Source organism: Brachyistius frenatus, unplaced genomic scaffold, assembly GCF_029030835.1.
Source record: "Brachyistius frenatus isolate BFR_SWC_R1_liver_20210118 unplaced genomic scaffold, ASM2903083v1 Contig_39, whole genome shotgun sequence".
Taxonomy (NCBI): Eukaryota; Metazoa; Chordata; class Actinopteri; family Embiotocidae; genus Brachyistius; species Brachyistius frenatus.
The window spans coordinates 340,335-353,917 of NW_027210638.1; the positions used below are offsets into that span (position 1 = coordinate 340,335).

At 38.7% G+C, this 13,583-nt stretch overlaps 1 protein-coding gene across 1 annotated transcript in view; it reads left to right on the forward strand.

Annotated features, from left to right (window-relative positions):
- Nucleotides 1–13,583, forward strand: part of b4galnt4a (beta-1,4-N-acetyl-galactosaminyl transferase 4a) — a 127,519-nt gene that overhangs the window by 79,055 nt on the left and 34,881 nt on the right. Inside the window, exons 5-7 of the mRNA XM_069701857.1 lie at nucleotides 938–1,028; nucleotides 3,125–3,225; nucleotides 11,654–11,721. Coding sequence (XP_069557958.1) covers nucleotides 938–1,028; nucleotides 3,125–3,225; nucleotides 11,654–11,721 — 260 coding nt within the window. The remainder of the gene's footprint in view (nucleotides 1–937; nucleotides 1,029–3,124; nucleotides 3,226–11,653; nucleotides 11,722–13,583) is intronic.

Genomic DNA, 13,583 nt, shown 5'->3' on the forward strand with positions numbered 1-13,583 from the left:
CCCTGTTCTCACATGGCACATATCCAGTTTATAATGCTAACTATGGCACATTTATCACCAGCAATTTTTTTAGTAAGCTTAAAAAAGCAGGCAGCAGACAGTAGGTTTTTCCTTTGTAGCCATCAAATAAATGACAACTGTCACAAGCAGATTTGATCAGATGTTGCTAGTAGATTGCTGGTAGAGGTGTTCAGTACATGTGCAAATAAATGTCTGTCAACAAAATTTCAACCCGTGAAACTGATGAATCACTGCTGTCACTGACCAGATCAGTAGCTTTTAGCAGTGTAGTCTGCTCATTGGTTACTAAATACATCTCAGCTGTGGTTTACAGTATGTTAGTTTCTAATTGAAAGAATAATAAGACTGCAAAGCCACAGGAACAATGATCTGATTACTCTGAGATAAATACTAGACTGCTGAACTATTGAACTTGTGTGCAATACTAGTATAGTTACTACTGATCTGATCCAAGGTTGGACTAAATAAGGTGATTTAAATTGGCAATGTGATTTTTTTATTTCTACATCTAGTTAGCTAATTAAGCTAACGTTAGTGCCATAAATTGGTTGAAAATGTCATTTAATATTTCAAGCTGAGCCACACAAGAATGTCAAATATGCACTTAACTTGCTACTGTACCTGCATGAGATCATGCTTAATGACTACAATTATATGGCGGCACATTGTCTGCAAAAAGTAACTGCAATGTGTTTAAAGTATGATAAAATAAGATCTTCATCACATCTATTTCCTTTTAACATAACCAGCTTGCTCATTAGCTTTCTTTCACAAGCAAGACAGATGTTAGATTTATGCTTTATTTTATTCATTTTTTAAACATTATATTTCCCTTGGAACAAGAGTTAAAGCTTTTAGGTTGCAACAAGTGTTGTACACATGATCAAATTTTTTTTCTTCCTGTTTCTCACTACAGACCCGAACCACAGTGAAGAAGCTGGCAGTGGCTCCAAAGTGGAAGAACTATGGCCTGAGGATATTTGGCTTCCTCCACCCCTACAGAGATGGTAACTACCTCATTTTATTAGTGAGTCCCTGATCTGAGGCTGAGAGCCTTGGAGCATGTGTCCTTTATAAGACTAGACAATTTCCCCAGCCCTCTTAATCTTAGCTCTTCAGAACCACTAATATAGTGGATATTCACATTTTTATTAGCACCGGATACCAGAAAATCTCATAGCTAAATCGCTTTGCAGTCCCCTCATGGCCCTACCCTCAAACCCAGTTGCTATGGGAACTGAAATGCCTTAATGCCCAAGTGCCCTTATTGCAGAATATGACGATATTAATTAGCTTACTGTTCATTTAGATCTCTCGGGCAGCTTTTGCTGGCGGTATAGCTCTCCCCAGCTGATAGCTCAAAGGTCATACTATCTTCAGTGGCACAGTGAGCTTTAAAAGTGCCCTTCACCTTTATCGTTTAGATCCTGACAAAAACAAGTGTATTTAAAATATGATTCATTCCTAAATTTATCCAGGTGACATTTAGCATTTTGTTGAAAATGTATTTCTTTGGAGAAGTGCCAAATATTGTCATAGCATATCTGGTAATGTATCTGTGGTATACTGTACTCTACAACACACCCTAATTTCCTGATCCCAGTGTTTAGAAGGAGCTTATTTCATAGGCAGGTTTAACAAAATCTAAGGTAACCCTAAACTCTGTCTCCAGTAACCCCAAGATGAGAAAGAAGGCTTCATGGAGCTCAGATACCACGTTTTACCACAGCAATAGCTAAAAAAAAAAGAGCAGCCTCTATTTTTATCCACTAGAAATAGAAATATTAACATGCAAGGATGCACATTTATGTTTAAGAACAAATCAGCGGCAGTAAAAAGATCCTGCAAGTGGAGAAAAGAGTTAAAAAGTTAACATTATTAACTTTTTATTCAGTGTCTTTGAGTGTTAGTGTTCCATTCATTCATTATTGACCACCGCAGACATAAAGTGATGGGATCTGGGTTTATTTATTGAGCTGTTGTTGTGTCATAGTCTGACCTGACCTGACTGATCTGACTTAATCAAGATTTTAGTGATTTGCAGCTGAAAAAGGATCTAGGTGAAAAAACGAGTATACATTTTAGACATCTATTTTTAATTCTTGCGATTATTTAAGTCTTTTCAGCCGCAGTACACTCGCCCTCCCTCTGAAATATTCTCATACTCTCTAATATGGTATAATAACTCTGATAGGACGTAACGTTCCATCAGTGCAGCCAGTCACAACATGAGAAATGCTGATTTATATATCAGTGTGAATTAATACATATTTTATTTCACATACAGTTATTATAGTCATTGATGTCAAATGTTTGAGTGCAGCAAAGGGGTTGATAAGCTGATAGTTGTCTCAGTGTGCACAGAGCTACAATTTAGACAGTGACTCCACATTGTGCAATACTAGAATGTGAGGACAGAGATTGCTGTCTTTATCCTATCAATGATGACTGATTGCTCATGAAATTTTTGTCTGCAAAGATAGATCTTTGATGACAAATTAATATCCAACAGTGATCTTCTTCTCTTGATGTAAACTTCTTGAAATTAATACTCCCCGATATGCGTTTTGATATCAAAATGTACAAATGAGGAAATGAAGCAGTGTGTCAGACAGCTCCTTCAGGCTGGCAGGAGGGGAAGACGCTGAGAGAAACTCAGGGTTTGAAGCAACAGCTTAAGGTGTTCAGCCTCGAAGGGGCAAACAGCCTTTTTGCAGTTTTGTCAGACAAAACTGACAACTTGTTCATAATCCTGAAGTATTTATTTTTAAACCTAAATATGACATAAATCATCTAACTCTCTTGGCTGCTTGTTTAATTTCCATGCTCTCTCTGGTTTACCTCTGTTCATTTCCATTCACGCAGGTGTTGCATATGGATTGGAAATTCAGTTGCAGTAACACTTTTCATGTCACTGTATCCACATGTTATCTCTCACCACTGTCAGGGGTGGACTGGGCATCCAATTTTTGACGCATTCTTACACCTAAGAATCTATTTTATGAGGTCATGCCCTGTGTGATTATACTCTGATTATACTTATCTGGGATCCTACATATCTACTTCCACTAACACACACTTTGATCATGTTTTTCCGCTCCAGGTGATTTCCAGTTCTCAGTATCGTCTGATGATAACTCAGAGTTCTGGCTGAGTCCTGATGAGAGTCCTCTCAACGCCAGACTGCTGGTCTATGTAGGACAGGTAAGCACTAAGCTGTGCTGCAGTCTTGTGTAACATCTGAGCCGTAGAGAAATATATTCCACTTAAAATAAACAGGGGGCCAACCTTCTTTATTGTTTATAATTCTCTGCAAACTGTCAAAAGTGCATGCTTCCAAGACTATGAATACTGTCCCTGGTTTTTAACAAGCATTGCTTAGCAACAAGCTTTTTACTGCAGGAACAATCTGAATCACCTGAGGGCTAAATAGTTTCAAACTTCTCAGTGTCATGACATAAATGGCAAAAGCACTGTGTAATATATACCTCTGGGAAAGCTCTTTTACAGTACAATACATGCAGAAAATCCAAACCCATCATTAGACTACACACTGACTTTATTATCTGATATGGTATTCAGGCAGACAGTGACTCATAGCTCTAAATGGCATCTAATGGATTTCCTTTTTCTAACAGACAGTTATGCAGCAAGACAGACAGGTCAGACATGGGGACGTATTCTTCTCGAAGTGTAGTTATTAATGGAATTTCAATGGGTCAAAAGGTCTTAGACTAATATTGCTGTGATCTGACATCAGTGCTGAGACAGTTGCTGTTAGTAAAAGCATCGGGTCCTGATCAGTCGGCAGGATAAGCCTTTCATTGTGCCAGACCTTTGCCATGCAGGAACAGAAGGGACAATGAGCAGTTTGACCTTGTTCGTCTTTAGCAATCACCCGCTCACCTCATGTCGCCATCCTAACACTCAGGCTATCACTCACCTCCAACACAGCTCAGAAAATAGGGAACTTAAATCCTCTTGTAGGACATCCTGTGAAAAATCGTTTTCCTTTTCCATCTATCCTTGAAGTACCCTTTACCTGGAATTGAATGAAAGTCAAGCTGCATTCACTAATAAAGCTTTCTCGATGAACCCCTCTGAAAGATTCAAGACGGGACAGATGCATGAGGTTGCACAATGTTTGAACTTCAACATATGAGCGCTCTAAGCAAATATGTGTTAAGAGCAAAGGTCCAGCCATGGTGCCATCTGTATTCCAACAGGATTTGAGATGTCACCAGGTTCCATGGGAGCTGAGATTAATTAGCTGGCTGCGAATATTGATGTGACATTTAGCAGTGGAGAAATATCATCGAGGTAATGGCAGAGGAGCAGCGCTGTGGCTAGGGATCATTCATTCTGCCACCGACTGACAGACAGGCCTCGCTGCCTTCCCCGTCGTCAGAAACACATTGTGTCTTACAAATAGGAAATCAAATCTCAATTCTTTTCCTCACTATGCGACCCATCTCTCTGTATGAGTTTATTGTTTATTAAAAACAATTTTCCGAAAGAGGACTTCAAATATTGACATTTTTGCACAACTTGTATAAATTCTTGTTTCATACACGGTATATACTCGTGTCCTTAAGCAGGTAAGGCAGGGCTTTACTAATCCGAAAAGCAGGTTTACATCCACCCCTACTGTTAAATACCATTAGCGCTTAAGAGGTCTAAACTTTATTTCATGCTGTTCAAATTCTCCTAATAACTCTAAGCTGTTCATAAAAATGGGATAAATGGATGTCATTTATCTGCTTTTTGTATTAGCAGATGAGATATCTAAAAATAAGGCTGACACATTATACTACAGATGTCTGTCTGTGGAGTCTTATAGAACATATTTACTGTGGTCTCTGTACAAAAGAGAAAAGTAAAGGCTTTTTGGGTCTCTTGTTTTAGGTGACAGCCTTTGTAAACTTGTTTCAAAATACTCACCAATGATAAATACCTGCAATGACAAACAACAGCATGAATGCAGCATGGACTAGAAAGTGAGAGGATCACCTCTGTGTGTTGTTGTTAAAGGGTAGAGCTTCCAAACTAGAGACTCAAATGAAAATGGGAAGATATCTTGAAATATTTCAAAAGGTGATTGCACACAATTAATAGCATAATATTATGCTTGGCAAATGTGATAAGTGGTTGTAATTCCTGATCTGTTCATGACCTGACTCACATAGTGTTGTCAGGGATTGTTACTTCATGTCAGTTGTCACAACGTTGTCATCCTTGATAGCGAGCTGGCTATAAATGGAATGTGCTGCCATGAGACATTTAACTGTGATAGGACAAAAAGTAGGGAGCTGAAGCATTTCTGTGGCGTTTCCATGGAGACCCCTGTCAGCATTTTGTGGTTTGCTTTCGAACGATGTACCAAATGTGGCCGATATCTCCGAGCAGGATACCTTAATGAAATGATGACGTTATCAGGGGAGGGGCATTTCTCTCTCACTCACTTGGGTATGCAAAGAAAAGTTCTGGTGTAATCCTGGTTTTCATTCAGGTCTGTTCTAACACACACAGATGCACACTTCTGACACAGAAAGGAAAAAAATGACTTTGAGTTGATCGTCGTTCTTCTTTTCAGTCCCTTACATGCACCAGCTCGCTCTGGTCAGTTTAGGGTTGGGGGTAGTGTATGTTCCTGCTGGGACATTATCTGTGCGCATGTGAATGAATTTAATATGAGTGGGGATCATCCATTGTCCCGCCTTGGCATTAATCATATTTCGTCCCCACAGCTAATCTGTAATGAGATTTTCCCTCAATCAGAATGTCCAGACAGCTCCCGCAGAGCTTCCCACAGAACCAGACCGGGGCTCGTCTGATATTAAAAAAGAGAATATGAGTAGCAGAAAGTACGTGTGTGTGAGTTCATTCACTGCTGTTGTACATTTCTGCTCGTACAGACACATGCTGGAAGTGATGTATGTCAACTGTGATACCTATTCTATCTGGTTCAATACGAAGACACAAAAAAGACAAAGACACACGGGAAACTGGGTCAGGGAGGTACAATCAATATGGCAGACTCGACAGCGACGGTAGCTGCTCTGACAGACGAGACCTTGTCACTGTGTTCGTAACAGAGACTGTATCTCAACTTAGTTTAACTCTAATAACTATGACACTGAACTGTGTACAGCAGTTGATAAGGAGAGGATCGACCATATTGTGGGTTTTCCTTAATATGTGTAGAGTATGTACAAAATACTCACTTTCTTGTATTGATTTGAAGGATGGATCAAAGAGGTCGGCTCCTTTCACAGAAGGAACGGTCAGGTGTCGATATTAAAATGAATGATAGTCAAAATCTATTTAGCTGCTTCAGTTTTGAAATTCTGGATCATCCATGGCATTGCCATGGCTTACTGGGACACTTATAGAACAAAGCCATCTTTAATGTTGTTAGTAACACCTGTGTTTTTCCTGCTACAATAAATCAAAATGTCTGCTCTAAAAACAGCTTATTCTGCTGCTTTTCAAACACCTTTTTTTTTTTTTTACCAGGTAGCAACACCTGTCCAAAAATAATAAATAGCATTTTGGATTGAAAACCACAACAAGCGTGTAATGAATTTCATTCTATATACAATTTGAAATTCCATGTTTTAAGTGACATCAACAGGGACGAAAATGGATGCGCCCGGGATTAAAATTTCAAACGTGCTTGAGATGGGTAATCCATCACAGTGAGCAGCATGTCTATGTCTGCTTTTATTCCTATTGTAGTTACATTGGTGTGCGGAGGATGTTCCATTCACAATACTCACTAACACGACCATAACCACCCATTGATAATATAACTTTGACAGCAATAAAACCAGACATGAAGATAATTGTGATGGATTACCAGACTCCAGCCCGTTTGAAGTATCTGCAGGTTCATACTAGGCCAAAATGAAATGAATGAAGATCAGTGACTGACTTGAAGGATGGAAATCCACCCCGTTCAAACCCCACGAATCATTCAGATCGACTGGTCTCATAAACACCGTAAACATCCTACATGAAGCACCAAGTATTCCTGCTTAATGAGGTCACAGTCAAAACAAAGACTGTTGTTGGCTCTCAGTGCATATTATTGTTTTCATTCCCTGGCTTAAAAAACACTGTCTAGTTCAAAGAGACAAAAACAGCCATCTTGATATTTTTTTTTTTCTTTCTTTTTGGTACACTCCTCGTGCCCCCTTACTGACTCGGTACTGGAACAGTTATCGTTTTAACATTTTACTTTTCTAACTCTTCTCTCGTTCCTTATTTAGTCAGCGCCTTCTTAAAAATGCTGGGGTATGAACTTATGCCTGGGTTGCCGTCAGTGCAGTTCAAAGATGATGTATCAACATTCCTCTAACTCAGGGTGAAAAGACCTTTTAACAGCACATGTTGGTTTCACAGCAGGAAAAGCTCTATAACTAATGACATTAGTTTTAGCTACAGGCTAGACCAGGAACTAATTACATTAATCATAACTCTGTTCCATTCAAGAGCAACAGTAAACAATAAAGGCCCTAAACCTGAAACACCTAAATGGAATGTGGCCATAATTAATGTTATTAGTTACAACTGTGCTTTTCCTCCCACGACATTTCTTAGCATGTGTGTTCAAACAGTCGTTACTGATAAGCAGGCAATTTCTTGAGCTGAAAGAGGAGGAGCGACGCATGAGCAGGCATGCTATATTACATGTATAGTTTCATTTTTCTTAGTCTTTTACAATACATTTTAAACATAATCTCTGATATTATAACTATGTTATAGCACACAGACTTCAGCCCTGTCATTTCATTGTTAATGTTTGTTACAGACTTCCCAGGTTACAATTGCCCTTTCTCACTGAGGATATTTTTGCATGCGAGAAAAATATAGTTCTGCTCTGAATTTTTCTATTCAATTCAATTTTATTTATACAGCACCAAATCACAACATAAGTTATTTCAGAGCACTTAACATAGTAAAGTCCTCACAACAAGATTATTGAAAGCAACCCAACAATTCAACAATTCCCACGAGTGACAGCTGGCAGGAAAAACTCTCTCTTAGCAGGAAGAATCCTTCAACAGAACCAGACAAACATGCAGTAAATAATGGGTCTGTTAAATCCAGAAGAAGAGCAGTCATTGTATGTGATAGTATGTTGTGTACATATGTTTTACACATCGGACTTTGACTTCTGCATTTAATCTATGTGTGAGCAGAGAACACACATCAGAAGCAGTTGCGGGTTACGTATCTTGATCAATGCCACTTCAGCCAGGAATGTTTTTTCTTGCCTATCCCAGGAATCAAGCCAGTGAACCTTCGGTCCCAAACCCTGCTTCTCAACCTGAATCTTAATGGCCTGCCGCAATGTAAAGATCAGTGCTCCGGCACTGCTAAACAGAACATGGCCTTTATTCCAATGAGCAGAATGCTTCATTTTTTGCTCTCAATATTTCAGGCTTAATCTTTTTCGGTTTTCTATTAACATACTTTAGTTTAATGAATACAACTACAAACAGTAGGCAGACCCAACAAATCCCACTTCATACTTCTCTCCTCATGGTATGCCTGTACTGTATGTCCTAGATAACCACATGAACAGTTGAAGTAAAAGTAACATTGCGTTCAGTATTTTTAGTGGTTAAAACTTTGTAGTTCACAACCGCTTGAAAAAAAAACAAACAAACAAACAGTGAAGGCGAGAAAGAAAACCACTCTGAAGTTAAATCACAGGTCAGGTGTTTCTTTATTACTTCTCTCTTATACGGTGAGAGAAAAAAAAATCACATGGAGGAGAAAGCTGAGAGATAGAGGAGTAATGTCTCAATAGCTCCACTGCACACTCATATTTCTTTTATCTCTCCACCCTGTTTTGTGTTTCACTTTTCAGTGTTTCAGGGCCAGTGGTCATCTGAAATTAGTTTTTCACGAGGTACCTACATATGTGGGTGAGGTTCACACATAGTGTGTGCTTGTGTCTCTGTGACAGAGGATAAAAAAGACAGTTTATATTAGACCTGGTATATGTCTGGGTTCTTTAACTGCTTTAAGTTTAAGATATTGGATTGCCAAGTTCCCTGGCTCACTTTTCAGAGGGGACTTCTGAAGTAGAAGCAAAGAATGACACTATATCAGTGAGGGGGTGTGATTTAAAGATGTAATATGAGGAGTATGTGCTTGTGTGTGAGATGCCCCTCCTGACTCTCTGGCAGCTTGCCTTTTGATTTACCTCCTGCCTACTCTGGTGAGGAGATGCTGCCCTCAATAAGCAGTGACTCATTCTCCAGTGTGAAAACATCTCTGTGTGCATGTGTGTTTCTGTTTATGTCTGTGTGTGGGTGTGTTGTTCATGTCCATGTGTGCACCTTGGAGAACATCTGCCATTTTCATCCGAGAGCAGAGTTTTGCACGTGTTTTGTCCTTGTAACAATGTCTTTGATCAGTGCTTTTGTTCACATACAACTGATCTGACAAGGAAAAAGATAAAACAACAACCATTTATTTTGGAAGATTTGCTCTGTGACACTGATGCTCCTTTGTGTGAACTACATATCTATGAAAGTCTGAATTTACATTCACTGTTAACAAATAGATTGATAATTAAAAGCTTTGTGGAGTTGGAGATTGGCTTATTTGATATTCAACTGAAGAAATTTACATAGTAAATAGAAATAGAAATACAAGTATTTACTTAAATCAAAATATTGCATAAAGCACAACATTAGGAAGTCAAGGTTTGCAGGTGAAATGTCTAATGATAATCTTTATTTATTTATACTACCAAGCCACAACCTATAAATTGAATGTTTATGTACATCTAAATTTTACTGCTCTAAAAAAAACCATCTATATTAAATATAATATATCATATTTACATTTAGGTTAATGTTCTCGCTATTTATTTTTGCCTCCATTATAGTCTCATTTCTCTTAGAAATGTATATTTACTTTTGAATTAAATGCAACTATCATGTTTTCTTTCTATAGACAGATTTTATTTGTACATTTATTTCTGTATTCACATTTTTCACATCAAATTTTGGTATCTTTAGAGTCCGCACAAGATAGCCTGACTTGCTGAGGTAAATATGTTTTATGGTGCTGCCTCTGCTTTGCTGTTGCTTTCTATTTTATGTGGTCAACAACTCTTTCAGGACTTAACCTTAAAGAAGGGAGAGTATAAACATTTGAGTACAGTATACCTACAAACATTTTCAACTATATTACTTTTTAACTTTCCTTTTTATGCTGAGTGCCAAGGCACCAGCATTTTGTTCCAATGCTATCCTTTGCTTTGAAAGATTTTAAAGTTTGCTGAGGTGCCTACTCCTTTTAGTTATGTCAGCTATTTGTCAAACTTATTTAACTCTCTCTGAAGGTTAGTTATTCTGTGAAGAAATCCGTGGAAACACTTGTGGCAGTGATGTTACTGATGCAGATAATTGATAAGCGCAGCATTAACAGGTCGCAGTGTCGGTCTATTAATAAGCAGATAAAATTATTTTTTCTTCTCTGCTGGAGGAAGAATATGTGAGGATACTGTTGGTGTGGAAATATACTACAGCAACAGCATGCCGTGGACTTCAGAGTAAAAGCACAGTGGCACACATTGTGCCCTCGTCGTCTGCAGCCAACTGCCTCACAGAGACTCTCAGAGGCTTTAGCACTGCCAGGGGCCTGGTTAGTTTTGGACAGACATTACTGCCTCGTTTTGAGGTTTTCCTCCCATAGTAGCTTTCTTCTCACGCCAGCAAACATATTCAGATGTGCCATTTTATAATTGCCTTTTCGTATGTGTATATGTGTATATGTATATGTGTAAGTGTGCGTGTGTGTGCGTGCGTGTGTGTGTATGTATGTATGTTTGTTGTAGGTGTGCCTCGCTGTGTGTGCCTCTCTCTGTGAATGCATCGTGGTACCCAGAGTGAGGCTCAGCAGCTATTTACAAGCTGAAAGGCTCTTGTGATCTGTCACCGCCACAATGTTTTCTGACCAGTCTCAAATCCAGAAGTGTGGCCAGCACAAACAATTAAAGGCATGCCCACTGTGATCTTCGCTGCATTCTTTCATTATGGATCAGCAGCAGCAGGGGCCCTAATTAGTTGTGTTGGCTTGCTGAGGAAATGAATGGGCACTGATTCGACCAGAGGGTTCAAACAGGAGCCCCAGGGGTTCAGATGAGCTGGCTTCTTAGAGTCGGTATTGGCAGGGAATCCGTCTTTCTCATTTTCTGTCTGTTTATAGTCATTAGTTCTCATCTGTTTCCTCACTTTGCCCATCAGAACTTGCCTCCTGATTGACTCTCCCTGTTGGTCTGGGGCATATTATTTTGTTTTCCCAATGACTCTTCATTAACATTGCTATCATAACATGAAGACGATGAGGATCTTGCAGTGTCCTTTTGACTCGAACAATCCTTTTTCTGAATTAGAAATGATCTACATCTGCTACCTGGGACTATGATCCTGGTCTTTTACTTCCTAAATAACCACTGTCATTGTTTCATAATCATAAATATGGTGTTGATTTATAAGAAGAATTTTCAAACTGTGCATCATGCTGTTCTTATGTTCTGCTCTCCAGCTTCAACACTCCCTTCTCTTCCTTTCACACTAACCTGTGTCTTCTGTCATGTGTGTTGCAGCTGGGTACAGAATGGACCGCTCCAGGCGAGTTCAGCAAGTTCAGGTCCCAGTCCTCCAAGTCTGTGCAGTAAGTACCTGGGACAACCACACACACACACATCTTACAGGCACATCTATTTCACTCTCACGCCAGCACAAAGACCAAAAGAGGGCACAAAATGCAGACCTCCACTGGAGCATCTCCTAGGACAGGTCTTGTGCCTCTTTCTGTTAAAGTGTCTCTCTGCCTGTTAAGTAGCACTCTGCAACAATCACGTGCTGTGTCCATTCATGTCAGCCTCCATCCTCTTTTGTACCAATACGGTGAAGTCAATTGCTTCAGAAGGCTTTTACTGCTCACAAACACGGGGAAATTGATGCCTCAAGTGTTCACTGGACACTGGAAAGCCACCCCTTTGTGTGTATAACTATGTATGCATTTCAGTACTATGTGTATGAATTAACACACAGTATAGAGAGTGCTCTCATCAGGTGTCTGAGTGTGGAGAAAAATAACAGTTGAGAGGACTCACTCTCTAAATCCTAGATCCAACACATCTTTCTCCCTAATTGCTGAGCGCTGAGCTGCATCCAGTTTGCATCTAAAGTCATTGTTAAGTTGATATGATTATGCAAGAGGAGATATTCTAAAAACGGTGCTCCTATTCCTTTGGGCTCCCACATTTGCCTGACTGAATGAAACACAAGCTGTAAAATGCAGCATTAAATTATTCACACACACATATACACACATCTAATGGTGTTTATACAGAAAGTTTAGAGCATGTTAGCCCTTCTAAATGGTACAGATTCAGTGATGAACAATAATGTAATTTCATATCAGCATGATACAGTTGTGTTAAAAGTTGATAAATGATAAAAAATAATGTGAGGTCAGATTGACAAGAAAAAAAGAAAGAACAAGTGGGACCAGAGTAATAGCACAACTATTTAGTGTTATCTGTGCATATGTTATAACAATCTAGATGTTGGACCAAATGTTCCAACACCTGAAGTACCATAGAAATAGTGATGATAAGTAATTTTATTTGTAACTTTATTTTTACAGAACTTTTCTTAATAAAGTGTTTTACAAAAAGGAGCTAAAACAAGGCAATATGGATATAATAAGATGAGAAGAGAATAAGGCCAGTGGACATGAGCAGAGGGAAAGTAATTTAATATAATGACAAATAGTAATAATACAATAAGAAGTATCCAATAAAATTACTGAGACAATAAACATAATTCAATAAAATTAAAAAATTAAAAAGACAATAAAAAAAGAAGAAATTTCTATATAAAATAAAGAAAAATGGTGTATTTAAGACAGGTCAGAAATTTCCAAAAGCTTTCACAAAGAGAAGCTATAACAAGCTAGAGACCTGGTGTGTCTGAACTCAGTAGGCAGGAGAGTTTGGGGTCTGATCAGTCTTAGTAAATAACGACCTGGGAGCAACCAGCAGGTCTACAGCCACAAATCTTTACAGTTGAGAGGGCACATGATAAGGCACTCTAGTTTAATTGTTAATGAATCAGCTTGCACCAACGGCTCGAGTAAAAGTGTGGGCCAGCTGTTTAAATGGACTTCTTTGGCAGTGAGTGTGGATGTTCGGTTAGCACTCTGATTACCAAGGATCAGCAGATTATCAAGTCTGGGTGGCACTAATGTAAATTCAGTCATGATTGTGACAATTTTCTAATGTATGTCATTTTTTACGAATACATAACGTTTTAAACTAAAATAAACCTGATAAGATACTCCTGAACACAACTCTAGATTATGACGCAAAATACAAACGCATCTATCAAACTAACTATCAAACAATAGATATGCAGTCAGTTATAAGATCTAATCTCAGAGGTTAGAAAAGTATTTTGAATCAAGTACTGCAAGCGATATCATGTGCTGTGAAAGTCAGGCAATCAGACCTTCATGCATGTTGTTAT